Source organism: Syngnathus scovelli, chromosome 13 (assembly GCF_024217435.2).
Source record: "Syngnathus scovelli strain Florida chromosome 13, RoL_Ssco_1.2, whole genome shotgun sequence".
NCBI classification, from domain to species: Eukaryota; Metazoa; Chordata; class Actinopteri; order Syngnathiformes; family Syngnathidae; genus Syngnathus; species Syngnathus scovelli.
In genome coordinates this window covers 10013043-10039852 of record NC_090859.1, presented here as the reverse complement: position 1 = coordinate 10039852, position 26810 = coordinate 10013043, and the positions used below count along the sequence as shown (strand labels likewise).

At 39.4% G+C, this 26810-nt stretch overlaps 5 protein-coding genes across 26 annotated transcripts in view; 3 read left to right on the top strand and 2 right to left on the bottom strand.

The window, feature by feature from the left end:
- Positions 1 to 195: 195 nt before the first annotated feature.
- Positions 196 to 8136, top strand: jak2a (Janus kinase 2a). Its single transcript, XM_049738986.2, has 23 exons — positions 196 to 436; positions 1285 to 1408; positions 1482 to 1602; positions 1947 to 2092; positions 2158 to 2449; positions 2553 to 2672; positions 3149 to 3306; positions 3373 to 3484; positions 3590 to 3776; positions 3861 to 3982; positions 4086 to 4220; positions 4287 to 4374; positions 4449 to 4576; positions 4647 to 4785; positions 4863 to 5014; positions 5070 to 5220; positions 5294 to 5427; positions 5616 to 5805; positions 5907 to 6031; positions 6446 to 6618; positions 6685 to 6802; positions 6931 to 7044; positions 7397 to 8136. Exons 1-23 carry the CDS (start codon positions 196 to 198, stop codon positions 7502 to 7504), a joined length of 3378 nt encoding a protein of 1125 aa, XP_049594943.2. The 3' UTR covers positions 7505 to 8136.
- rln1 (relaxin 1) lies at positions 6684 to 9809 on the bottom strand. Its single transcript, XM_049739256.2, has 2 exons — positions 9336 to 9809; positions 6684 to 8669 (listed from the first exon to the last, which is right to left on the bottom strand). The coding sequence occupies exons 1-2, from the start codon at positions 9529 to 9531 to the stop codon at positions 8416 to 8418; spliced, it is 450 nt and encodes a 149-aa protein (XP_049595213.1). The 5' UTR covers positions 9532 to 9809; the 3' UTR covers positions 6684 to 8415.
- plgrkt (plasminogen receptor, C-terminal lysine transmembrane protein) overlaps positions 9245 to 26810 on the bottom strand; it is a 25660-nt gene continuing 8094 nt past the window's right edge. The window contains exons 1-6 of one of the 4 annotated variants that reach the window (XM_049739201.2): positions 20588 to 20689; positions 13553 to 13654; positions 10788 to 10918; positions 10474 to 10583; positions 10246 to 10404; positions 9245 to 9433 (exon numbers count right to left, since the gene is read on the bottom strand). In XM_049739201.2, coding sequence (XP_049595158.2) covers positions 10277 to 10404; positions 10474 to 10583; positions 10788 to 10918; positions 13553 to 13654; positions 20588 to 20668 — 552 coding nt within the window. In that variant the 5' untranslated portion in view covers positions 20669 to 20689 and the 3' untranslated portion in view covers positions 9245 to 9433; positions 10246 to 10276. Of the gene's footprint in view, positions 9434 to 9960; positions 10405 to 10473; positions 10584 to 10787; positions 10919 to 13552; positions 13655 to 13926; positions 14062 to 16649; positions 18295 to 20587; positions 20690 to 20970; positions 21008 to 26810 lie in introns of those variants that run through there. The other 3 variants (XM_068652783.1, XM_049739205.2, XM_068652784.1) reach the window with 3 other exon arrangements.
- LOC125980118 (programmed cell death 1 ligand 1) lies at positions 14074 to 19999 on the top strand. 6 transcript variants are annotated; one of them, XR_011087969.1, is made up of 7 exons: positions 14074 to 14154; positions 15620 to 15680; positions 15773 to 16035; positions 16119 to 16215; positions 16615 to 16805; positions 17291 to 17404; positions 17479 to 19999. XR_011087969.1 is itself a non-coding variant. In XM_049739178.2 (7 exons), exons 2-7 carry the CDS (start codon positions 15626 to 15628, stop codon positions 18196 to 18198), a joined length of 681 nt encoding a protein of 226 aa, XP_049595135.1. In that variant the 5' UTR covers positions 14074 to 14154; positions 15620 to 15625; the 3' UTR covers positions 18199 to 19999. The 6 variants fall into 6 exon arrangements, 5 of the variants coding, with proteins under 5 accessions (XP_049595135.1, XP_068508881.1, XP_049595137.1 ...); XM_049739178.2 differs by lacking the exon at positions 17291 to 17404 and having other exon boundaries at positions 17479 to 17550; positions 18196 to 19999; XM_068652780.1 differs by having other exon boundaries at positions 16615 to 16881.
- On the top strand, positions 20578 to 26400 carry LOC125980103 (programmed cell death 1 ligand 1). Of its 14 annotated transcripts, none has more exons than XM_068652769.1 (9): positions 20578 to 20708; positions 21046 to 21115; positions 21743 to 21810; positions 22715 to 22775; positions 22867 to 23129; positions 23213 to 23309; positions 23711 to 23977; positions 24386 to 24646; positions 25289 to 26400. In XM_068652769.1, exons 2-9 carry the CDS (start codon positions 21091 to 21093, stop codon positions 25372 to 25374), a joined length of 1128 nt encoding a protein of 375 aa, XP_068508870.1. In that variant the 5' UTR covers positions 20578 to 20708; positions 21046 to 21090; the 3' UTR covers positions 25375 to 26400. The 14 variants fall into 14 exon arrangements, with proteins under 14 accessions (XP_068508870.1, XP_068508869.1, XP_068508877.1 ...); XM_068652768.1 differs by having other exon boundaries at positions 21731 to 21810; XM_049739150.1 differs by lacking the exons at positions 20578 to 20708; positions 21046 to 21115 and adding an exon at positions 21122 to 21254 and having other exon boundaries at positions 24386 to 24499; positions 24575 to 24646.

The following is a 26810-nucleotide window of genomic DNA, read 5'->3' as shown; positions in this document are numbered from 1 at the left end:
CAGCTCAACGGAGAAACGAAAGCGAATGGAACGTTTGAAGTGTTTGTGATTATTATAGCACATTGGGAGTCAAACAATGTGGGTCTTGTGAGAACATGTGAGGAGTTTTATGACAAATATAAGCTTGCTAGAACCCCCACTCACCATAGTCAACTTGCTGCTGTTTTTTTCCCTTTTCTAGGTGGATGTCGGTACATGGCCTGCTTTTTGGTGAGAAACATGAACCCAAGCGCCACCTGCCCCACAGCGCATCATAATGGCCTCCCACCTGACTGCACGCCATCTTCTGGACCTGAGCCGAAGCAGAATAGAACATGTTTGAGTGTCCAACTTTACTATGTGGAGAAGGATGATGGGGGAGAGCAGTGTGTGCTCACATACCCGCCTGGCGATTACGTAGCAGAGGAGCTTTGCATCCTCGCGGCGAAAACTTGTGGTGAGTGATGAAGACAGTTCTCACACGGTGATCTGCATTCCAAAGTGGACTGGTTTTTATCCACAGATTTATATCTGTGCATTTTTCTTGCCACTGTTTCGGGTCAGGGTGGAGTTGAAGCCTGAGGTGGTATATGACCTGGTTGAACATTTAAAAAAATATCGGATTGGTGTCATGGCTAGTAAATAATAATGCATGAGAAAAAAAAAAAATGTAGGTCAACCCTGCAAGTACCTTGATTTCCGGTTGTGGTCACAGGCATTTCCTCTCAAGGCGGCGTTCTCATCGTTAGGTTGCTTCACTTATGAGTGCTTCCTGTTAAGAAAGTCTTCTGTCTCCGAATAAGCTAACTCTACAAATTTGTACACGCTAGGCTGATTTTACATTAACAAAGAAACGATAGAATGTGGTTGTTGCTAGCTAAAATGAAAAAAAAACAATAAGGTGTCAAAATTAAACGATTAATCTCCAGCGAATCGATTAACAAATTAATCGTCTTGTATTCTAATAATCATTTTTTCATATTTTAATAATAATTTTAATAATAAAGTTATCGTTTTGAGCGATTTTTTATGTCTGTTAACATTTTTCTTTAACCACATTTTATTGGAAAAAAAAGTGTACCCGATAATTTGATTAATCGACAGAAAAATCGATTCTAAAAAAAAAAAAAAAAAAATGCACAAAATACTTGAAACTTAAACGAGACCGTGTAATTTGATTATTGGCTTTCCGGTCGCTTAGTCATTCCTGTCTGGCTTAAATGCGAGACCCTCTACTTTTATTCCATTATGTGTGTTTTATATAAAAAATATGTTACATAAAAAAAAAAAAACCCTTCCTTGCAGGTATTGCACCGTTATACTTCAACTTATTCAGCCTGATGAGGGAAAGCGACCGAATGTGGTTTCCAGCCAATCACGTCTTCAAACTGAACCCGGAGACCAGCGAGCGCTTACATTTCAGAATCAGGTGGATAATTACATTTTGAATTTTTACTAAGCGTTCATATGATGACATTTTTTTTGCTCACACTTGTAAACAGGTATTACTTCCCTGGCTGGTACAACAGTGGCAGTTCCTCCTATGCTCACCGCTGCGGGCTTAACAAGGGCATGGAGAGTCCTGTGATGGATGAATGCGTCATGGCGTATCAATTTTTCCAGGTCAGTTGTAAGTGGAGTCACATTTGACTTTGGGCTGCCAAAGAGCTGAAACAAAAAGGCAGCTATGATTATTCACAAAGGGAAGGCCTGTACTGAATTATGATAAGAATTACCCAAGTTTATTTTTTTTTTCAAGTTGTACATTGAGATCTCAAATTGAGTAACAAAGTTATGTCATTGTTTTTAATTTGCCTATTTTGTCTGAACTTCCTATATCGGATGTTCTTTGAACTGTGAACTGATTCAACGGAGCCTCTGATTGCACGCCAAGATGACTAATAAAGAAAAAAAATCTCACAACTAATGGATTATCATACTGACAAGTTTGGTATTTTTCTTGACAGTGGCGGAGTGACTTTCTGAATGATAGGGTTGTTATTCCAATGGGTCACGAAGCCCAAGAGGAATGTTTGGGTATGGCGGTACTGGACATGATGCGTTTGGCGAAAGAGAGTGGCCAGTCACCTGTGGGCATCTATAACGACACCAGGTAAGTTGTAATCCCCCTTAAATATCGTCCATCTGAATTTAGGCCACGTCTCATTTCTGCTTCAGCTATAAATCCTTCCTGCCGAGCTGCATGCGAAGTCGAATCCAGCAGTACAACATCTTAACTCGCAAGCGCATCCGATTCCGGTTCAAGAGGTTCATCCAGCAGTTTACCGAGTTAAAAGCCACGGTGTGTAAACTTCGCCTCAAGTATCTGATGAGCTTGGAGATCCTGCTTCCGTCGCTCTACTCGGAGCGCTTCCACCTCACAGACCTGTCCGCGCGTGATGTTACCATCGTCGTCATGGGCAACAAGGGCATCCAGTGGTCAAAAGGGAAAACGGAAGGAGCTGGTGAGGTAAGGCAAGATGGGGGGAGAAAAAAAAAAACAAATGAGTTTTGTGCTGCCATGGTAACAGACAAGCTAAGTCACGAGGAGATTATTCATTTGTGTCTTTTAGGAGCTGCAGACATACTGTGATTTCCAAGAGGTGATCGACATCAGCATTAAGCAGGCCAATAAGCAAGGCTCAGCCGAGAGTCGCATAGTTACTCTCACGAGACAAGACCATCAGATTCTGGTACAGTCCCCTGATCATATCGATTACGCATTCTTCGCCTATTTATGTGTCGCGAAACACCGTAAACAGATGGCTGTTCATTCATTACAGAAATGAGTAAACAGTAGAAAAAAGGTTTTCGATACATTCTGTTTCTTTGTTTGACCACAGACTGAAAATATTCCGCCCTTAGGGGGTATCGAAATTGTATTCACATGAATACATCGGATTGTCATTATCTCTAAGGCAAGATCATTTTTGGAATCAGTCTTGGAGACTAACTAGTGTTTGTTCTATTTTTCAGTCTTGAGATCTTCTTATAGAATGGCTCCAGGGGGGGGATCTAAAATAAAGCATTCCCAATTTTTTTTTAGGGATTATTTTCCCTAATGAGTATACCGATACCAAGCAAATGATACTACTTGTACTTTTGATACATAAAATGTAAAAAATGAAGTTAATGTCAATTTCCTACTCTTGATCACTATATTTTTTAGGAGCTGCAGTTCCACTCTCTCTCCGAAGCTCTATCTTTCGTATCGTTAGTGGACGGATACTACAGACTGGTCGCGGACGCTCATCATTATCTTTGCAAAGAAGTTGCTCCTCCCAGGCTTCTGGAAGGCATTCAGAGCCACTGTCATGGCCCTCTATCGTGAGTAGCATTCCAAAGATTTCACACATTCCCGCACGTGGTTTGATAACGTGTCTCCGCTCACAGGATGGAGTTCACTGTCGCTAAGCTACGTCGCGCCGGCAACCGCCAAGGCTTGTACATGCTGCGCCGTAGCCCCAGAGACTACGACAAGCTCTTTATGTCCTTCGTGGTGGGGGTGAGAGTTCCACATAAGTCATTTAAGGCTCTCATGTGACTCGCCTGGAGTGAAGATGATTGGTTGTCAGCTATCATCCGACTTAAAATGTTCTCTGATCTTCAGTATGATCCTCTGACGGACTACAAGCACTGTCAGATTGTGAGGAGCGAGTCAGGAGAGTACGTTCTGAGCGGTGCCAAGAGAAGCTTCGGCACGCTCGGGGAACTTCTCGCCTGCTACCACAAGGAGGCGCTTCGCACCGACGGATACACGTTCCAGTTGATAAAGTGCTGCCCGCCCAGCTCCAAACGTCAGTTTGACATTTAATAATGTCAGAGTAGATGTTCCAATTTGTGATGGAAGATCTTTAACTCATGTGATAACGCTTCTCCAGACAAATCCAATCTGCTGGTGTGTCGAAATAACCAAGGGCCAGAGGTTCTTCTGTCTCCCTCGCTACAAAAAAGCATCAGCCAGATGGTTTTCCACAAGATTCGAAAAGAGGACCTCATCATCGTAAGACGGACCTCCTTGTTTTCAGATTCATAAACATTAGCCATCATTGATTAGCACGTTAGCGTGCCTTTGTCTTTAAACATGGCTCATCTTCATTTTTTAGAATGAGAGTCTGGGCCAGGGTACGTTCACCAAGCTCTTCTCCGGCGTGAGGAAGGAGCTCGGAGACTATGGAGAGATTCATCAGATCGATGTAGTTCTCAAAATTCTGGACAAGGCTCATCGCACTTACTCGGAGGTCGGCTTTTTTTTTTTCAGCCTTGGCTGATTAAAGAAGCTATAATTGGTTTCTGTTGTCCCTCAGTCATTCTTTGAAGCAGCTAGCATGATGAGCCAGCTCTCCCACAAGCACTTGCTTCTCAACTATGGCGTGTGCGTTTGTGGAGATGAGAGTAAGTTCAAATCACACACAGATGTGAAAAAAAAAAAAAAAAGATTATTTATCTCCTGCTTGTCTTCGTTTCAGACATTATGGTTCAAGAATACGGTAAATTTGGTTCTCTGGACACGTATTTGAAAAAGAACAAAAGTAGCATCAACATCACGTGGAAGTTGGAGGTAGCCAAGCAGCTGGCTTGGGCTATGCACTACCTGGTAAGGTCGCTTAGATTATTCTCAAGGTGGTAACGGTGACAAAGTAAGAATTTGTCATTCACGCCCGCAGGAGGACAAGAACATAGTCCACGGGAATGTTTGTGCTAAGAACGTTCTGGTGATCCGAAAGGAGGACCGGAAGACGGGAAGTTTGCCTTTCATCAAGCTTAGCGACCCTGGCATCGGTATCACCGTATTGCCCAAAGAAGGTCTTGGAATCTCAACTTCACACTCACACAGCAGCAAACATTGCTCTCAACATTTGTCTCGGCTTTTTGACTTACAGTTCTGGTGGAGCGGATCCCGTGGGTGCCCCCCGAATGCATCGAAAGCCAGCAAAATCTGAGTTTGGCCACGGACAAGTGGGGCTTTGGTACCACTCTGTGGGAGATCTGCAGCGGTGGAGATAAACCACTCTGTGCCCTGGACTGCTGCAAGGTGAGAAAAAATGCAAAATATTAGGAACCCACTTAACACATCTCCTCCTCCACAGAAGCTAATGTTCTACGAGGACAGACACCAGCTGCCAGCTCCCAAATGGACCGAGCTGGCCAATCTGATTAACAGCTGTATGGACTACGAGCCTTCAGTCCGACCCTCCTTCAGAGCGGTCATCCGAGACCTGAACAGTCTCTTCACGCCGGGTAGGAACCGGAACCGGGCTCGTTCTCGTCACATCTTGTAGGCCCTTATTGGCTTACACATCTTGTGGGGCAGATTACGAGCTGCTGGTGGAGAGCGACATGGTGCCTGCCAAAACGCGAGGCGTTGGCTTCCCGTGGGCCTCCGAGTGCCAAGAACCTGCTCAGTTTGAGGAGCGCCACCTCATCTTCCTCAAACAGCTAGGCAAAGTGAGACACACACGTCAACATTGACACTTGTCTGTCAACTAGTGGTGGGAAAATGAAGCTTCATATTTGCTTCATGAACCAGTTGTATTTTTTGACTCCTCTAGATGGCAACGTTGAGTAGAGAGTGCCGTCTAGAGGAGTTAAAAACTGGTTCACGAAGCAGATTTGAACCTTCTTCTTCCTTGCAGGGGAATTTCGGCAGCGTGGAGATGTGCCGTTACGACCCACTGCAGGATAGCACGGGGGAGGTGGTGGCGGTAAAGAAACTCCAGCACAGCACGGCCGAGCACATCAGGGACTTTGAGCGTGAAATCGAGATCCTCAAGTCTCTCCATCACGAGAACATTGTCAAATATAAAGGAGTGTGCTACAGCGCAGGTATGAACAACTAGCCAATGAATTTTTTCACAAACAAATGAGGACACGGCTAAAGCTAATTTTCCCAGCTGCATATTTCAATTTAATACTTCTTCTTACAGGCAGGAAGAACCTACGCCTGATCATGGAGTATCTTCCCTATGGCAGTTTGAGGGATTATCTCCTCAAAAACAAAGTCCACTTTGATTTCAAGAAGCTGCTTCTTTACTCGCTGCAGATTTGCAAGGTGACAAGACAACATATGACAAAGCATATTTATCATTGCCTATATTAATCATTTAAACCATACATAAACCACAACTATAATTACAAAACACTTTCATATTTGAACGTAATCTTACAAGCGAGTCCTCCAGGCTTTGAGTTTCCTATGAAGTATTTTTTTGTAATTAACAGCCGCTCTAGGAATTTGGCGTCATCTTTTGGTATTTTACGGCATTGCAGATAGAGCGTATAAATAGCAAACTGGCTAAAAAATTGCAAGCAGTAAACCACAAATTAGTGTGGGAAAACTAAATGCAGTATTTTTGTGAAATGAAACTGCAAATCATTTCTGCTGGCATGCGTCGGTGCTGCTGTTTTGATTAGCAACAAGTCGATATTTCCACCCTTGTATTGAAACGTAATATGATCGTTCCAGGGTATGGACTACCTGGCCACAAAGCGCTACATCCACAGAGACCTGGCCACTCGAAATATTCTAGTTGAGAGCGACACGCAGGTCAAGATTGGTGACTTTGGCCTGACCAAAGTGCTCCCCCAAGACAAAGAGTACTACACCGTAAGGGAGCCTGGAGAAAGCCCCATTTTTTGGTAAGCAGGACCCCGATTGTGTCAAACCTCAACATACCATATTTGATTAATGTTTTGTTTTTACAGGTATTCTCCAGAGTCACTCACAGAGAGCAAATTTTCCGTGGCGTCAGATGTTTGGAGTTTTGGCGTGGTCCTATATGAACTTTTTACCTACTGTGACAAAGGCAACAGCCCACCCGCGGTAACTTCTCACTTCTCTTTGATTGAATGCTCATTAAAAGCCGGAAAGTCCTTCATAATAATTTGGCTGCTGTGATTGACTTAAGTGGCTCTTAATAATCATGACTATGTTGTTTACTTTTGTTTCAGGTATTTATGGAGCAGATGGGAAATGATAAACAAGGACAGATGATTGTTTATCATTTGATCGACCTGCTGAAACAAGGCTATCGCTTACCTGTGCCTGAAAATTGCCCGAAAGAGGTCAGCACTAACAACTTTCACCCCCACCCTTTTTTTTTATTATTTATTTATTTATTTATTTTTTAATTCAATTGAGTTGTTCACGGGTCACATTAATGGTGGCAGGTGAATTTTAAAATATTTCATCTTGGTTGTATTTTTTTTTATATATATAAAAAAGATCTGGAAATTGACTAGGGGTGTGTAGACTTTTTATACTCACTGGAGATGGTTTAAAGGTGTCCGGGGGCACCAACTTACCTCCACAGCTCACAAAATTAGCTTCCTCACTTTAGCACTAATACAATATCGTGATTAAACACAAATGGCGAGTGTAACCGTTCAGTGAGTAAAACCACTTTGATTTTGTCAGATGCACCAGATGATGAGCGAGTGCTGGAGCGGTGACCCGGGAGAGAGGCCCACTTTCAAAATGCTGATCCACAGCGTGGAGATGGCCCGAGACAACTTGGACACATGAGGCGTATTCACAGATACGATTTCCTATCACACCAAGGCAAATCACAAATGATGTGGGGACTTTTTGAAACACTACGCCCGATTCCAAAAAAAAACATTCTCGATTACCTTGGTTTTGTACATTTATTATATATATATTTTTTAAGCAGTTCTTTTTTTAATATATTTGTATATATATTGTATGTCTATATGTGTTTGTATCATAACTCTGCATTTATAGTGTTGACTTTTTTTTGTACTGTACTTCAACTTGAGTTGTAGTTTTAATCAACTTTCATGACACGATCAAATGTACAACTCCACCTGACCTGTTTGGTAGAAGCAAAATAGTACAGAGAATCTAGAATACATTTATTTGTGGTAATTATTTGCAATAACTCTTCACAAGTATGTTCTCATTTAGAATTCAAGAAGGAGTAGAATTTAATAGCGTGTTTGAAGAAAATACGTTTGGGATGGCTGATATTACCTCGAAGTCGATCAAGGGTTTGTATATATTTTTTTTATATGAAGACTTTGAATTATAGAAGTCACATTGCAGTCTGTTGATATGTTTTGAAATTGTTTGTATAAAAGAGCATTGGAGGAATTTCACAGCAGCCGTTTTGATGACTTTGCAACACAGATGTACATTTACATGTGAAAAAAAACATTTTGATAAAAACTTTTACTATTCAAATTGAATAAAAGTCATTCCTGGTATTATATTAACTGTATTGGCAACAAAGTTATTTATTTTGCACACCTAAATAAAATAATAAGAGTGTTAGAGTCCCTCTTTAAATAAATGTCACTGTTTATTATAGTCAGTCAGACATGATATGAACACAAATGCATTTTACATGGCTTTTTTTTTTAAAACAAAATCTGACAAATTTGTTATGAGATATTAACATGACAACAAAGTACCCCTCAACACAATCGTCCTATATCGTTCTTAGTGCAGCCTTCGCTGCAGCAAACGCCTGCCACACCCTGAGAAAAGTGCCTTCGTCTCCTCCCGCTGTTTTCAGGCCAACCTTCTTTCAGGGGTTCCTCCAAAATAATGGACGAGCGGTCTTTGTCACTGGTGCTTGAAGCGGCATTGAAAAGTGAAAAGAAGGTGGAGGAGGTACGCTTGGGGAGAAGGTTTGTGATGTCACTGTGGGGTCTCCATTGAAAGGAATCTGAAGGAAAAAAAAAAGAGACCATTCAACATTTGATGCATTTTATTGTCGTTACAGTATAGTGCTATAGGGGGAGCTATCTATGGTGCTGAAACGACCGTGGCTATAGGTTTAGCTTTGCAAAAAAAAAAAAGCTGGTAGTAATGACAAATTTTGAAAGGGAGTGCCAGTAGTGCCATCTAGTGGACAATATATATATATTTTAATATCCCATATTTTCACTCATTTTTGTTTAACACAAGTCGCCTTGGGGAAAAAATCTGAAAGGTTTAAAATGCAACATGATTTTCAGTAGACATGAGTACTACATAAAATAGACTAGTTATTCTCAACTAGTGGGACCCAGTAGTGGGTTGGAAAAATTTGCAGGGGTTCCTCAGACATGTAGCCGAAGCAAGACTATTGTAAAAGATAAAAATGATACAGTTTTTGACGATGATTTTTAAACTGTTTTTTGTGGGTGATAATTGAAGCTAAAGTTCATTCATTTTTTACTCTATCCAATGAAAAACATTGCTGCATTATTTTTTTTTGTTGCATCATGTATTTAAAAAAAATCACCCAATAAAAATGTCTTTCCAAGTAAATATATCATTTAAAAAAAAGTTGAAAAAAAACTTTTCAAATAAATAGTATGAAAAAAAAAAAAAATCCATGTCCACTTACCATCTTCTGCATTGTCGAGTCTCTTCCAGCGTGAGCCTCCGCAGGTGAAAATGACAGCTCGTATGAACTCCCTCCCACAAAGCTTGACTCCGTAGTCTCTGGGCAGGAACAGCGCTCTGCTGATACTTTGACCCTGCACGCTACCGTCGGCGCACGCTACCAGCGCCAACACGCAAATCGCAAATCTCAAAAACATGCTTCGCAACACTTTGGCACTCGAGCTGTCACAGCAGCTGATCGGCTTCCATAGAAATCTCTAAAGGAGCTTGATTGGTGTTCTCGGGAATGGAGCCCATCTTTTATAGTGCTCTGCTTAACCTGTGGAGTCGCCCCCCGCCCTCTCCCTCCTCCTTTCTCACACACATAAATGCGTCACTTTGACGGCTAACAATTGACGCACTGGGGATGTATTTCGTTGTGCTTGAAGTATTATTGAAAGTGTGGGTTGTGAACACTTGCGTTCAAGTGGCGCTGGGCCTTACTTCCGCGTCCACACCGCACGGCGTTTTATCACGTTAAATTGTTGATAAGGATGCCGTTTAATTTTCCATTGAAAATAAGTTATTTGTTTATATATTACGATTCAAAAAGGTAAACTCATCATTAAATTGAAATACATTCAGTCTTCCATCTTGGTCTAATTTATTTAGATGCCCCAAAGTACAATCTCGCGAGTATGAATAAAAAGGTGCACCAAAGGCACTTTTAATAAAGTTATGTTTAAAGTTTATGATGTTCACCTGATGAATCTTCAACGCAAAACAACGTTTAGCACTTGGGTTATTTGCTGCTAATTTCATTTTCGTTCATGAAAATCAGTAGCGAAAGGCAACGTATCACATAGCATTAAAAAAAAAAATTATTTACCCAAGACCAGCAGTAGGTAACAAGCGCGAACGGACGGTTTTACCATTGGACTGTCTTTCTGGAGGACCAGATTATTATCTCTCCAAGAAGGAGGCCAGGTTGCTTTTAGCGCGTCGGGCCTTCTCCATGCTATCGAAGGTCGGCGTCCCGTGAGGCAAGTCCAGACGCTCTTTTTCAGACACCATGATACTTTCGGCTTCCCCTAAAAAGCGACGGAAGGAAGTCTTACAAAATATAACTTGGATGAGTAAACAAATGGAACCAACCTTACCTCGAATTCGATAAATAAGTGTTCCATAGGCGCCGTCCATTTGATAGACAAATACAAAGCTGAGTGGCAAGATGGGCGCCAACAAGGCTGGTTTCTTACTTTTTAGGGCACTGGATAAGGAAAAAAAAAAGACATTGATTTTCACCTGTGACTGCACCGGATTTGCCAACCGCCAGAGCGTTTTGCTGTTATTGGTGGTAAAAGCTAGCGAGTTGTAAAAAATGACATTTTGGGACCGCATGACGGCAACAGCAGCAAAAGGCCACTGGATAAAACGCAAAGCTGCGAAAACGCAGGTGCCGTGTGAAAGTCACCCCAGGGTTAGGCCGGCGGAGGCCACGACGAAAAATGTGCCAAAGTACTTGACGAATTCTCTGGAGCGGGCGATTTGCATGGCCATCTGTCGCTCCCTCATCTGGTTCTGTAGCATCATCTGACGCTCCAGCTGTGAAAACACAACACATGCCAGTGGACATTTAGATTACATGTGAAATGGAGTAAAGGCTCAATTTATGATTATTACCAGGTTACCATTTTTCTTTCTATTTGGTTTGAGGCAAAGTTTGTTTTTGACTAGTGAACATTACCGGTTCGCTTTGCATAAATACCGTTAATATAAAAAATGCTAATGCAAACATCAGCCTCCTATTGTGACCGATTGCGGTGTGCAGCGGGCAGGAAAACAATGGTCCGAAATCAGAACGTTTCAGCCGCGATTACGTCAAAGGTGAGTTAATATTCGCTAAAACTGCACTTGAGATAATACACACAATCAAGCGATACTTTCTTTTACAGCACTTTCAGGAAGCATGCTGTTTCAACTTCTTGTGCAGAGGGAAAATGTTAAATTATTCACCAATTATTTTCATGGGGGCTTTTGACGCCACACGGGGTTTTTACAAAATACACTAAGTCACAAATTGAAACTAAAATAAAAAGTTGTGAAAATGTATCTTAACGGAATGGGGGATGAAAATAAATGACTGTAATATTTGTTTTAAAAAAAAACAGTTTTGGTATTTTCAGGCAAAATGAAAGGAACAACCACAATGGCAAAATTTGATTAAATGGGACACAAAATGATAATGTGTCAGTCCCGCTATGGACTGTGTTTCCCCCTCTTGAACTTTAACAATAAATCATTGTCATCAAGTGAGTCACCAATGTCGTATTGAAACTTCCACGTCACAATGAAACTGAAGGTGGTGGTCAGAGTCATATTGAAACTTCCACGCCTCAAAGTATCGGTTGGTGGCCAGCTGCATATGCAGATTCCTGAGAAATGAAAAATCTGGCCACATATTCAGCAACCAAAGAAAAAGATTAGTCTTCATTTACTAAGTGTACAGCTGGGCTGAAAGGAGAAAATGACGGTAGAAAAAAAAATAACAACATAATGTTATCGTGTTGAAAAATTAACACCTGCGATGGCGTTTGTAGCCATCAATAATCCCAGTAAATGACGCCCCAAAAGGAATTTTAGAGAAAAAAAAGTCACGACAGGAATATTTGTTATCTGAATCTGAACGAATTAAATCCATGAATCAAAATACAGCAATACTTCTAAATGTGCGGGGAATGTTTTCAAATTTTTACAATTAACTTCCAAATAAGCATAAATTGTGGTGGGAAAAACACACAAAAACAATACAACAGGTTAAGTGTATTTATAGCAACAGAAGCCCAAAATAACTTGACAAACGTCATTCGACACCGCCCCCAGGTGATACTATTTAAAAAAGGGAATCCTTTCTCCATGACGTCATGGAATAGCTACGTCAGATATTCAGGGCTGCTAAGTTAATGGAAAATGTTGCCATTTTGTTTATTGTGTTATTATCATTATTGCTCAGTCCAATCTGAGTGTTGTCAATTAAAAATTAACTTCTACGTAAGCATAAATTGCGATAGGAAAACCACACAATAACAAAACAACAGGTTAAGTGTATTTATAGCAACAGAAACCCAAAATAACTTGACAAATGTCATTCAAAACCGCCCTCAGGTGATACAATTTAATAAAGGGAATCCTTTCTCCATGACGTCATGAAATAGCTACACCAGATATTCAGTGCTGCTAGGTTAATGGATTTTTTTGTCATTTTGTTGTGTTATTATCGTTATTGTTTAGTCCAATCTAAGAGTTGTCAACAAAAATATTGTTATATTTTTCAACAGTTGCACTTTTTCCTGGTCAAGGGTGTGCTGGAGCCTATCCCAGCAGTCATCGGGCAGTAGGCGGCAGACATCCTGAACCGGTTGCCAGCCAATCCCAAGGCACACTGAGACAAACAACCATCCGCGCTCGCACTAACACCGAGGGGCAATTTGGAGTGCTCAATTAGCCTACCAAGCATGTTTTTGGAATGTGGGAGCAAATCGGAATGCCCGCAGAAAACCCACGCGGGCGCAGGGAGAACATGGAAACTCCACACAAGGAGGGTCGGAGGTGGAATGCTTCAAATATCAGGTCAGAAAATAACAGTTTTCCATTTTTTTATTTGGTGCTGCTAAATTAAGTTTTGTCATTTTGTTTGCTGTGTTATTATCATTATTCCTCAGTCCAATCTGAGTGTTGTCAACAAAAACATTGTTATATCTTTCAACAGTTTTTCCTGAATGTACTTTGTTCTAGTAGCGACTTTATGAGGGCACATATCTCTGTAATTCAACTTAAGTAAGGCAGCTTTTGGCATTTACATTAAATGTATAATCAATAACAAACTACACTTAATTTGATGTTCTGTGCTAAACTATTGTGAACTAAAGCAAATAAACAATTTTGCACCATCATTTTAATCTATTGTTGTGGGGGTTCACTGGAATCTATTCATCAAGATTATATGATAATTTTATTTGGTGTTGTGCCAGGATTTTTTTGAGAATATTTCTAGGCTCAAAAAATTTGAAAATAGAAGAGTGGCAACAGGTTTGGAAACAAATATTTTTCTAATTCAATATTTCCTGTTTACGTTGGCGCCGGGCATGGAAAAAATGTCAGTTTGCTTGACTGACTGGTTGCACAGGTTACACGTTGGTTGTTTCATCTTATTATAACTGCCATAGCAACAAATCTCACCTGGAGCCTCGAATTATGCAACATAAACTCTTGCTGCTTCGTCAAGTTTGCGTCCATTGATTTGGAGAGAATAAAACCCATACTGACGACGTTACAGCTGACCTGGAACGGGGGGGAAAAGTGGGGTGGTTACGTGCTCATTTGATGTACTTAAAATGCAATTCTGTCAAACTCTTGTATGACTCGGAATTTCCTAGCGTGACGTCCGTTCTTCATTTTCCAAATGACATGTTTAACTTCCGAGCGACTTTCAGAGTGCTAGCCCCACCTAACTGTACGGGTATTGAAAATACTTCAAAACGCAAACAATAAAACACGACGCGCCTTAAAACATCTTACATTTTTGACCTTGGAATGTAAATGTATATACTTACCCTGTGTTCGAGCAAGGCAGTTGTTTAGGCGTCTTTCCTCTCTGACGTTAACCTATTCCGCTTGCCTTTCAAAATAAAAAATAAGATTGTCGCCATGACGGGGCATTTAAAAAAATAAAACGACGTCACTTGTGTGACAACTGTGGGTGTGGAACGTGTGTGCGGTAAATGACTTAGGATCAGGAAGGACTCACTCAGAGTCACACAGAAGAGAAGTTGACACACAAGGTAGGAGAATTGCTTGCTTGCTTGATTGATTGATATTTGAACTACAAGTAAATGTAAGTGTAGTTTGGAGATCAAATTAAATACCAATTTGACTTTAAATGGTGTTTTTACCTTTGTAAAAAAATATTTTTACTTAAACACACTTGAGTACAGACAATGTATATTGTACTACTTGAACTTCAAGCAAATGTGATTGATTGATATTTGAATTACAAGTAAATGTAAGTGTAGTTTGGAGATCAAATTAAATACCAATTTGTCTCTAAATGGTGTTTTTACCTTTGTAAAAAAATATTTTTACTTAAACACACTTGAGTACAGACAATGTATATTGTACGACTTGAACTTCAAGCAAATGTGATTGATTGATATTTGAATTACAAGTAAATGTAGGTGTAGTTTGGAGATCAAATTAAATACCAATTTGTCTCTAAATGGTGTTTTTACCTTTGTAAAAAAATATTTTTACGTAAACACACTTGAGTACAGACAATGTATATTGTACTACTTGAACTTCAAGCAAATGTGATTGATTGATATTTGAATTACAAGTACCGTAATTTCTGGACTATAAGCCGCACCGGACTATAAGCCGCACCAGCTAAAATTCAGGGATGTTTTAGTTTTTTTCTTACATAAGCCGCACCGGACTATAAGCCGCACGTGCACATGAGTTTTTTACAAAGAAAGACAGTACACAGAAAGCCGTAAAAATCCATAAATATGCCGCGCCGCCATTTAAGCCTCAGGGTTCAAAGTAACCTTCTGAATGAAATGCATTAAAAGTTCACATTCATTACAACTTGTTTTTGGTGAACAAAATTTCAGAAGAATTGAATTTAAATGCTGATTGATTGGGCTTCAATACAATGGCAGAGTAAGAGAAAGGGTTTAGAGCCCTTTGACGCAGGTCACCTAGTGTGCATTCCTACTAAAGCTCATAATAGTCACAAACAACACAGCCAGAATAAGCAGCAGCCATAGTAGTGTTTTAAAATAGTATTTTTGTTGTTTTTTTCTTCAAGATACCGCACAACAGTGGTCCACAGCCTTTTTACGAGTGTATAAAAGTGATCAAGTCATCACAAAAATCACGAAAAAATCTTATATAAGCCGCACCTGACTATAAGCCGCAGGGTTCAAAATTTTGGAAAAAAGTCGCGGCTTATAGTCCGGAAATTACGGTAAGTGTAGGTGTAGTTTGGAGATCAAATTAAATACCAATTTGTCTCTAAATGGTGTTTTTACCTTTGTAAAAAATATTTTTACTTAAACACACTTGAGTACAGACAATGTATATTTTCCTGAATACAATTTTTCAATATATTGCAGTGAAGAATAAAATCAAAAGTTTTAGATTTTTAATTTTATTCAAATGCTCTTATTTTTATATGAGCTAAAAGTTGTTTTTTTCTATGAGAACGAGCCTGTTGCTTGTGTGACACTTATGCTATTCTCTCTACAGCTCTAAATGACTTGGTCCACAGTTTTTATTTTGCAACTCCTGTTCCAGCCCTGTCTCCAAGGTATTAGAAATGGAAAGACAAAACTTGCAGAAAAACACTTTTATTTCACAGCAGGCCCCTTTAAATTTTATCTCTCGCCTACTTTCCAACAGTCTTGTTAACCGCTGATGCCGAACGAGTCTCATACAGTGCCCAAATGGGAGGAGAAGTGCTAATGGGCTGCCACTTCTACCCTTTGTCACCGCATCCCTATGAGGACTTGATGGTGGCTTGGTACTGGAGGTCGAGGGATTTGCCCCGCTTGGTGTCCCGCCTAGAAAGCGGGCTGGAGGAAGATTCTTCCCAGCATCCGGACTTTAAGGGTCGGGCCAGGCTTCTCACCGAGGAAATTAAAGATGGCCGGGCCATACTGCAGGTCAGGTTCTTATGTGATTTTCATCTAAACATGGTGCTGGAGCACATATAGACAAACAGTTTTGTACTGCACTCCTGCGACAGGTGTCCAGGCTTCGCATCAACGACTCGGGAAGATACCAGTGTGTGGTGCGGACGAGGAACGGGGCTGACTATAAAGAGATTAAATTATCTGTTACTGGTAAGCAACTCCTTTTTGGAATTTGGATTTGGTTACCATGATGACAGGGGTTGTAGCGATACTAGGGCACTGAGCTCGCAGGTGTCATCTACAAAATCTCCCATAAAGTCAATAAAAGTATCAACCAAACGCAATATCTTGCTGCTCTTTAGCAATTTGGAATGTGGCGCTTAGTAGATGCTAATGCTAATCTCTGTGTTCGACAAAACTCAATGCAGCTCTGCTTACCTGTTGACTTTGACATCATTGCAAGAATGTGATTGTTTCTGCATGATGTTTTAGGCAGTGTAGTCAACAAGACTTATTTGAGTTTGTAATTTTCACTTCAATTAGGGGGACAGGCATTTTGTGGAGTCAACCATTTTGTTGAGGTAATGTGCCTAATCCCATTTTTTGCAGCACCTTATAAAACAGTCACAAAAACCATTTCCAAGACGGTAACCGGAGGCAAGCTCGTGTTAACCTGCCAATCCGAGGGCTACCCGATGTCTACGGTGGCTTGGGAGGATGGTCACGGGCGAAAGCTCAACGCCAGTACCAGCGTCGTGACGACAGAGGAGGGCCTCTACAGAATCACATCTGGGATACAGGTGGGATCATCGCAGAAAAACAACTACACCTGCCGCTTTGATAGTAGATCCTCCTCCGCAACTTTTCTTATCCCAGGTGAGCAGGCACTTCTAAAATGTTCAAATATGGGGTAGTGGGCACTCAATACATTAAGAAAATAATAAAACTAATAATAGAAATAATGAAAAGTAAAGCGTAGTATCCCCCCCTTAAGGGCGTGAATAAACACGTACATTTCAATCAAACAATTCTCATTTCAAATAATCTGAAATGAATACGATATATTACGGGACTCTCAACCATGAAAATCCCCAGGGGTTGGATTTGAATAGTGTTTCTGGAAATTCCAAATTGTGACTCAAGACATGAATCAGAAAAATTATGGGGAAGAACCATGATAATGAACTGACAGTATGTTCCATTGTTTTTATTGCGACAACTCACATGAAAATCATCCCCTGAAAAAATCACGATTCTTTGTTTTTCACTTCTTCTTTTTAAATAGATGAAACCCAGAAACCGAAGGAAAACACAAACACTGCAGTACTAATTAGCACTTGTATCGTAATAGTATTTACGATTGTCCTCCTCATAGTGCTAATTCTCTGGTGGCAAAAAGGTATTGAAAGAAAACTTGTTTGTTCATGTTTTTTTTTTTGGTGTCACTCAGTGTTTTGTGTATCCATCTAACAGGTCACTCCAGGAAAGAACAAAAGATATCATGGAAGCAAAAAGAGGAAGAAGCCAATTCTATTTTTACTGAGGGTAACTGATTTAATTTAGAATATACAGGTAGCATAATTCATACAAAATGCCACTCAATGTGCTTCAAACAACCAAAAGCACCTAAAAAAAAAAAGGCCTTTGCAAACAGCTCGATATTCAAAACCAAAGCAGAAGAAAACAAAAGTAGCTTTTCCAAAATAATAAGAAAAAAATAACACAATTTAAAAACTAATAATAATAGGAATGACAACATTTAAAACACTTGGCAAAAATCAAAAGACATTTACAAGTGAATGTCATACAGTGAAATTTCATAACTGGGCCCACAATTGAACTTGAATGCGACAAAAAAACGATGACAAACGGTCAACAGAAAATTACAGAAAGACTTGTAACGCTTAATCTAAAACAAACAGAAACAAAAATCACCGGAATACCCAGAAAGTAAATCTACATAGCCAAAACTAGCAAGTACAAATACTCGGGTACACCTTCTTTCCATTTCTTCCTCTTGGCAAGAGACTCTCCACACTTTGCTTTCTGGCCAATGGTAAATATCAAAGTTATAAATAGACTTTGTCATCTCATGTGCTCATGCAGGAATTGCCTCGTCAGTAAAATTCCCAAGTTGCATTTGTTGCCATCATGACAATGCTGGAAAACGGATCTTGTCCTTGTTTCTAGTGAGCGTCCGCTTGATGGTCTCCAGGCTTTACCGCCAGACATCAGAGGAAGACAATTCCTCGAGGGCCCCAGATCGTGCAGGATGAGGAAGACGGTGTACTTGTGACATTTTAGCCAAGAGTTCAAGGTTAAAAAGGCGATCTTGGTCGCGTTGACTGATGTAGTTATTTATTTATTTTCACAGAGGAACCTCCAAAAGTACACGATTGATAAAACTGTACGGTTTTTTTTCGTTTCTGTGAAACCTAACAAATTGTGTGGCTGGCCATGCAAAAATAAGGTACAGAAATTAGTTGTGGTGTACCTCTGGGTTTGATTCTAGACCCACTGCTTTTGTTTTGTTTTTGTCAGTTCTTGAACTTCCATTAGCACTAATGTCACAATATACACACCTCACAATATATTTTTTTGAATAGTGAACTTTACTTTTACTAGAATCCTACATAGTGTTGAAGGCACCGGACTGTATTAACAGTTTTCTTTTAGGTCATTCAATGCGAACAGACAGATGTGAGAAATAGTCAGTATTTAATTCACATGCACAATGAGATCACTGAAAGTTTTTTGTCAGTGAGAAACACAGAAATAACTGTAGTGTCGTGGCATATCTGTTACATTTTTTGTCTAAAAAGAAATGATTGATCTCTATTTTAGTTTTAGCTATTTTACCGCAACATTCATTATTTTACTGAAAAAAACTTTTTTTTTTTTAAAAAGCCACCATTAAAAAAGCAACTCTTAGAATAATACCAAGATTTAAAATACTCCAGCCTCAACCTCTTTAACAATGTTATCTTTGTAAGGGTAATATAGTAGCACTATTTAAATATGGCTCCTGTATACCAGGGCATATTCATAATGGTGTATTTGTAAAATTTAATTTCACTCTTAAAGACATGGGACCTGAAAGTAATCATCTGTTTAGTATCGTATTCAGACTTGTGTAAGGGCTGGTTCTAAAACCAGTAATGGATCATTTTGATTTCCTGGGAATGATGTGAACATTATCACTGGAAAATGAATGCACTTAGAAAAATAAATTGTTTCTAACCTTTCCAAATCATTGTTGATGATTATTGTGAGAAAAGATGGATGGTTAAATGAACAGCAATTGCTGTAATTTAGACATATAATTGGAGTATTTTGTGCAAGAGCAAGTACATAGATCTTTTTCTAAGGGATTGCTGACCCCTACTGGAGGTTTATATAAAAGGTCCAAAATGTTACTAGATGGCGCCATCTACCTGCCCACACAAAGTCAGCACGCCCTCTATATGGTTTTCCATATTTTCAATTATGGTGCCAATAAATTAGGGTCACTCATTGGAAAATAAGAAATGCAGATTTTTTGGGGGCAGGTTTTATTCAACGATAGCTTTACTATTTTCATAATGCATTTAAAGTTGTATCTTATCACATGAACGCAATCCAGTTTATCATGTGCGATTCCAAGGATCAAGATCAAGCTTTATTTAATATCAGGTCAGAAAATAACTGTTTTCCATTTTTTTTATTTGGGGCTGCTAAATTAAGTTTTTTCATTTTGTTTGCTGTGTTATTATCATTATTGCTCAGTCCAATCTGAGTGTTGTCAACAAAAACATTGTTATATCTTTCAACAGTTTTTCCTGAATGGACTTTGTTCTAGTAGCGACTTTATGAGGGCACATATCTGTAATTCTACTCAAGTAAGGCAGCTTTTGGCATTTACATTAAATATATAATCAATAACAAACTGCACTTGTTTTGATGTTCTGTGCTACACTATTGTGAACTAAAGCAAATATACAATTTTGCACCATCATCTTAATCTATTGTTGTGGGGGTCCACAATATTTGTCATCTGTATCTGGACGAATTAAAGCCATGAATCAAAATACAGCAATACTTCTAAATGTGCAGGGAATGTTTTCAAACTTTTACAGTTAACTTCCATATAAGGATAAATTGCAGTAGGAAAACCACACAATAACAAAACAACAGAAATAGCTACGTCAGATATTCAGGGCTGCTAAGTTAATGGAAAATGTTGTCATTTTGTTTATTGTGTTATTATCATTGTTGCTCAGTCCAATCTGAGTGTTGTCAATTAAAAATTAACTTCTATGTAAGCATAAATTGCGATAGGAAAACCACACAATAACAAAACAGGTTAAGTGTATTTGCAGCAACAGCAGCCCAAATGTCATTCGAAACCGCCCTCAGTTGAGACTATTTAATAAAGGGAATCCTTTCTCCATGATGTCATGAAATAGCTACATCAGATATTCAGTGCTGCTAGGTTAACTGCATGGAGCATGGAGAAAAATGTCAGTTTGCTTGACTGACTGGTTGCACAGGTTACACGTTGGCTGTTTAATCTTACTATAATTGCCATTGCAACAGATCTCACCTGGAGCCTCGAATTATGCAACATAAACTCTTGCTGCTTAGTCAAGTTTGCGTCCATTGATTTGGAGAGAATAAAACCCATGCTGACGACGTTACAGCTGACCTGGAATGGGGGGAACAAAGTGGGGTGGTTACGTGCTCATTTACTGTACTTAAAATGCAATTCTGAATTCTGTCAAACTCTTGTATGACTCGGAATTATCTTAGTTTGACGTCCGTTCTTCATTTTCCAAATGACATGTTTAACTTCTGAGCGACTTTCAGAGTGCTAGTCCCACCTAACTGTACGGGTATTGAAAATACTTCAAAACGCAAACAATAAAACACGACGCGCCTTAAAACATCTTACATTTTTGACCTTGGAATGTAAATGTATATACTTACCCTGTGTTCGAGCAAGGCAGTTGTTTAGACGTCTTTCCTCTCTAACGTTAACCTATTCCGCTTGCCTTTCAAAAGACGTCACCGCAATTATGACAACTATGGGTGTGGACCGTGCGATAAATGATTTGGACTCAGGATTCAGAAGGTCAGTTTGCTTTACTGACTGGTTGCACAAATTACACATTGTCCGTTTAATGTCACTTGCAAAACATTGACTATGGGCGTGGAACGTGCTATAAATGACTTGCACTCAGAGTCACACAGAAGACAAGTTGACACACAAGGTAGGAGAATTAAGAATTGTTGCTTGCTTGCTTGATTGATTGATTTATATCCGAAATACAAGTAAATGTAGGTGTAGATTTAGAGATTAAACCGAATACCGATTTGACTCTAAATGGTGAGTTTTTACCTTTGTAAAAAATATTTTACTTAAAAACACTTGAGTACAGACAATGTATATTTTCCTGAATACAATTTTCCAATATATTGCAATAAAGAGTAAATAAATGATCTAAAATTTTAGATTTTTAATTTTATTCAAATGATCTTATTTTTATATGATGTTGGATTTTGTCCACAATTTAGGGAGCGCGTTATCTGCGCCTCACGGCAAAAGCCTTTGTCAATCACCTGTTATCCAATTTACTCACTGCGTGCTCGTTTGATTTCTTCAGATTTAGGAAAATGCAAAGACACTGAAGCAGAAATTAGACTTAGACAGATTGGTTGAATTCAATCACAATTATTGTTCAAAAAGCTCTGTTTTCAGGAAAGTACAATACAGCGCTGGGCCCTTCAAGAGCGGAAAGTCTCCATTCAGAAAAGGCAAAGTCCAAGGTTGTTAGATAAGTTTTATATTCAGTAGCACATTGTGGGCTGGGATTGATGGGCGATGAGTCTTCGGGGTGGGGCAAGTTCGAAGGAGAGTCTGCTTCCATGGGAGTGGTGCTGGTTATGGGCGATTCGGTGTGTTGGTGGGGGGCTGTTGGTGTGTGTGTGTGTGTGTGGAGGGGGCTGTTGTCTTCCATCCCGTCTCTCGGCCTTGGCGATCATCTTTGGCCGAGTTCTCGGGTGGCTCCTTCTGGCACCCACTGGTTTTATCTCCACGTGACCTTCCTGTGAACATTCTTCTCCAATCTTGGACATACACTGTCGTACCGCATTCAACCGTATCTTTTCTTTGTTAGGCAAACTATTTCCCTCTGTGCAGAGCGTTCAGTAGTAATCAAAAACTGGCGTCTAGCATTAGTCAAAACATAAGATACAATCAAGTACTGAACGGTCAAGACGACTCTGGCCGTGTCCATGATTCAGAGAAAAAACATCAGGCATGCATTCCACAGTTCCTTAAGGGTCATTAAGCTATTTAGGCAATATATCAAAAGTCATTTGTTATTTCAAAGTCCTCAGAAATATATATATCAGATCATAAAGTTATAAAAACCTTTCTCATCACCACTTATCAAAAATGTCTAGTTATGTCTTCTTTATTGATTTGGTGTGTAGGTATAATTATATGCTTCAAATGTTTCTTTTATTTATTTAATATGTGAATATACTTGTCTGCTTATGTACTTTATTCAATGAGGTTTGAGCATATCTGTTTTTGTAGCGAGGCAGGACTTTTTGTATTTCGACCTCATTCCTTCAATGAGCTTAAAGTTTTTTTGTTTTTTTTTTGTTTTTGTTTTATGAGAACGAGCCTGTTGCTTGTGTGACTCTTATGCTATTCTCTCTACAGCTCAAAATGACTTGGTCCACAGTTTTTATTTTGCAACTCCTGTTCCAGCCCTGTCTCCAAGGTATTAGAAATGGAAAGACAAAACTTGTAGATAACCACTTTTATTTCACATCAGGCCTATTCAATTTTGTCTCTCGCCTACTTTCCAACAGTCTTGTTAACCGCTGATGCCGAACGAGTCTCATACAGTGCCCAAATGGGAGGAGAAGTGCTAATGGGCTGCCACTTCTACCCTTTGTCACCGCATCCCTATGAGGACTTGATGGTGGCTTGGTACTGGAGGTCCAGGGATTTGCCGCGCTTGGTGTCCCGCCTAGAAAGCGGGCTGGAGGAAGATTCTTCCCAGCATCCGGACTTTAAGGGTCGGGCCAGGCTTCTCACCGAGGAAATTAAAGATGGCCGGGCCATACTGCAGGTCAGGTTCTTATGTGATTTTCATCTAAACATGGTGCTGGAGCACATATAGACAAACAGTTTTGTACTGCACTCCTGCGACAGGTGTCCAGGCTTCGCATCAACGACTCGGGAAGATACCAGTGTGTGGTGCGGACGAGGAACGGGGCTGACTATAAAGAGATTAAATTATCTGTTACTGGTAAGCAACTCCTTTTTGGAATTTGGATTTGGTTACCATGACGACAGGGGTTGTAGCTATAGGGCATGTGAGCTAGCTCGCAGGTGTCATCTACAAAATCTCCCATAAAGTCAATAAAAGTATCAACCAAACGCAATATCTTGCTGCTCTTTAGCAATTTGGAATGTGGCGCTTAGTAGATGCTAATGCTAATCTCTGTGTTTGACAAAACTCAATGCAGCTCTGCTTACCTGTTGACTTTGACATCATTGCAAGAATGTGATTGTTTCTGCATGATGTTTCAGGCGGTGTAGTCAACAAGACTTATTTGAGTTTGTAATTTCCACTTCAATTAGGGGGACAGGCATTTTGTGGAGTCAACCATTTTGTTGAGATAATGTGCCTAATCCCATTTTTTGCAGCACCTTATAAAACAGTCACAAAAACCATTTCCAAGACGGTAACCGGAGGCAAGCTCGTGTTAACCTGCCAATCCGAGGGCTACCCGATGTCTACGGTGGCTTGGGAGGATGGTCACGGGCGAAAGCTCAACGCCAGTACCAGCGTCGTGACGACAGAGGAGGGCCTCTACAGAATCACATCTGGGATACAGGTGGGATCATCGCAGAAAAACAACTACACCTGCCGCTTTGATAGTAGATCCTCCTCCGCAACCTTTCTTATCCCAGGTGAGCAGGCACTTCTAAAATTTTCAAATATGGGGTAGTGGGCACTCAATACATTAAGAAAATAATAAAACTAATAATAGAAATAATGAAAAGTAAAGCGTAGCATCCCCCCCTTAAGGGCGTGAATAAACACGTACATTTCAATCAAACAATTCTCATTTCAAATAATCTGAAATGAATACGATATATTACGGGACTCTCAACCATGAAAATCCCCAGGGGTTGGATTCGAATAGTGTTTCTGGAAATTCCAAATTGTGACTCAAGACATGAATCAGAAAAATTATGGGGAAGAACCATGATAATGAACTGACAGTATGTTCCATTGTTTCTATTGTGACAACTCACATGAAAATCGTCCCCTGAAAAATCACGATTCTTTGTTTTTCACTTCTTCTTTTTAAATAGATGAAACCCAGAAACCGAAGGAAAACACAAACAATGCAGTAGTAATTGGCGCATGTATCGTAATAGTATTTACGATTGTCCTCCTCATAGTGCTAATTCTCTGGTGGCAAAAAGGTATTGAAAGAAAACTTGTTTGTTCATGTTTTGTTTTTTTGGTGTCACTCAGTGTTTTGTGTATCCATCTAACAGGTCACTCCAGGAAAGAACAAAAGATATCATGGAAGCAAAAAGAGGAAGAAGCCAATTCTATTTTTACTGAGGGTAACTGATTTAATTTAGAATACACAGGTAGCATAATTCATACAAAATGCCACTCAATGTGCTTCAAACAACCAAAAGCACCTAAAAAAACAGCATTTGCAAACAGCTCGATATTCAAAACCAAAGCAGAAGAAAACAAAAGTAGCTTTCCAAAATAATAAGAAAAAAATAACACAATTTAAAAACTAATAATAATAGGAATGACAACATTTAAAACACTTTAGCAAAAATCAAAAGACATTTACAAGTGAATGTCATACAGTGAAATTTCATAACTGGGCCCACAATTGAACTTGAATGCGACAAAAAAACGATGACAAACGGTCGACAGAAAATTACAGAAAGACTTGTAACGCTTAATCTAAAACAAACAGAAACAAAAATCACCGGAATACCCAGAAAGTAAATCTACATAACCAAAACTAGCAAGTACAAATACTCAGGTACACCTTCTTTCCATTTCTTCCTCTTGGCAAGAGACTCTCCACACTTTGCTTTCTGGCCAATGGTAAATATCAAAGTTATAAATAGACTTTGTCATCTCATGTGCTCATACAGGAATTGCCTCGTCAGTAAAATTCCCAAGTTGCATTTGTTGCCATCATGACAATGCTGGAAAACGGATCTTGTCCTTGTTTCTAGTGAGCGTCCGCTTGATGGTCTCCAGGCTTTACCGCCAGACATCAGAGGAAGACAATTCCTCGAGGGCCCCAGATCGTGCAGGATGAGGAAGACGGTGTACTTGTGACATTTTAGCCAAGAGTTCAAGGTTAAAAAGGCGATCTTGGTCGCGTTGACTGATGTAGTTATTTATTTATTTTCACAGAGGAACCTCCAAAAGTACACGATTGATAAAACTGTACGGTTTTTTTTCCGTTTCTGTGAAACCTAACAAATTGTGTGGCTGGCCATGCAAAAATAAGGTACAGAAATTAGTTGCGGTGTACCTCTGGGTTTGATTCTAGACCCACTGCTTTTGTTTTGTTTTTGTCAGTTCTTGAACTTCCGTTAGCCCTAATGTCACAATATACACACCTCACAATATTTTTTTTTTTAAATTGTGAACTTCACTTTTACTAGAATCCTACATAGTGTTGAAGGACTGTAGTAACTGTTTTTTTTTAGGTACTTCAATGCAGCTACATTCAGTAAGGTAAAGAACAGACAGATGTGAAAAATAGTCAGTATTTAATTGAACTGTTCACACGCACAATGAGATCACTGAAAGTTTTTTGTCAGTGAGAAACACAGAAATAACTGTAGTGTCGTAGCATATCTGTTACATTTTTTTTTGTCTAAAAACAAATGATTGATCTCTATTTTAGTTTTAGCTATTTTACCGCAACATTAAAAAAATAGTCTTATTTTACTGAAAAAAAATTGATTTGATTTTTTTTTTTAAGCCACCATTAAAAAAGCAATTCTTAGAATAATACTAAGATTTAAAATACTCCAGCCTCAACTTCTTTAACAATGTTATCTTTGTAAGGGTAATATAGTTGCACTATTTAAATATGGCTCCTGTATACCAGGGCATATTCATAAAGGTGTATTTGTAAAATTTAATCTCACTCTTAAAGACATGGGACCTGAAAGTAATCATCTGTTTAGTATTGTATTCAGACTTGTGTAAGGGCTGGTTCTAAAACCAGCCCGCTAGTAATGGATCATTTTGATTTCCTGGGAATGATGTGAACGTTATCACTGGAAAATGAATGCACTTAGAAAAATAAATTGTTTCTAACCTTTCCAAATCATTGTTGATGATTATTGTGAGAAAAGATGGATGGTTAAATGAACAGCAATTGCTGTAATTTAGACATATAATTGGAGTATTTTGTGCAAGAGCAAGTACGTAGATCTTTTTCTAAGGGATTGCTGACCCCTACTGGAGGTTTATATAAAAGGTCCAAAATGTTACTCGATGGCGCCATCTACCTGCCCACACAAAGTCAGCACGCCCTCTATATGGTTTTCCATATTTTCAATTATGGTGCCAATAAATTAGGGTCACTCATTGGAAAATAAGAAATGCCGATTTCTTTTGGGCAGGTTTTATTCAACGATAGCTTTACCATTTTTATAATTCATTTAAAGTTGTATCTTATCACATGAACGCAATCCAGTTTATCATGTGCGATTCCAAGGATCAAGATCAAGCTTT

Bases quoted from the DNA above. Each gene is read 5' to 3' on its own strand.
- jak2a (XM_049738986.2), top strand. From the start codon at position 196: ATGGCCTGCTTTTTGGTGAGAAACATGAACCCAAGCGCCACCTGCCCC. The intron at 2,673-3,148 runs GTACAGTCCCCT...TATATTTTTTAG, and splicing joins GACAAGACCATCAGATTCTG to GAGCTGCAGTTCCACTCTCT. The intron at 7,045-7,396 runs GTCAGCACTAAC...TGATTTTGTCAG, and splicing joins CTGAAAATTGCCCGAAAGAG to ATGCACCAGATGATGAGCGA.
- LOC125980118 (XM_068652780.1), top strand. From the start codon at position 15,626: ATGACTTGGTCCACAGTTTTTATTTTGCAACTCCTGTTCCAGCCCTGT. The intron at 15,681-15,772 runs GTATTAGAAATG...ACTTTCCAACAG, and splicing joins GTTCCAGCCCTGTCTCCAAG to TCTTGTTAACCGCTGATGCC. The intron at 17,405-17,478 runs GTATTGAAAGAA...TCCATCTAACAG, and splicing joins AATTCTCTGGTGGCAAAAAG to GTCACTCCAGGAAAGAACAA.
- LOC125980103 (XM_068652767.1), top strand. From the start codon at position 21,188: ATGGGCGTGGAACGTGCTATAAATGACTTGCACTCAGAGTCACACAGA. The intron at 21,811-22,714 runs GTTGTTAGATAA...TTCTCTCTACAG, and splicing joins CAGAAAAGGCAAAGTCCAAG to CTCAAAATGACTTGGTCCAC. The intron at 23,978-24,385 runs GTGAGCAGGCAC...CTTTTTAAATAG, and splicing joins CGCAACCTTTCTTATCCCAG to ATGAAACCCAGAAACCGAAG.
- rln1 (XM_049739256.2), bottom strand. From the start codon at position 9,531: ATGTTTTTGAGATTTGCGATTTGCGTGTTGGCGCTGGTAGCGTGCGCC. The intron at 8,670-9,335 runs GTAAGTGGACAT...TTTTTCCTTCAG, and splicing joins ACTCGACAATGCAGAAGATG to ATTCCTTTCAATGGAGACCC.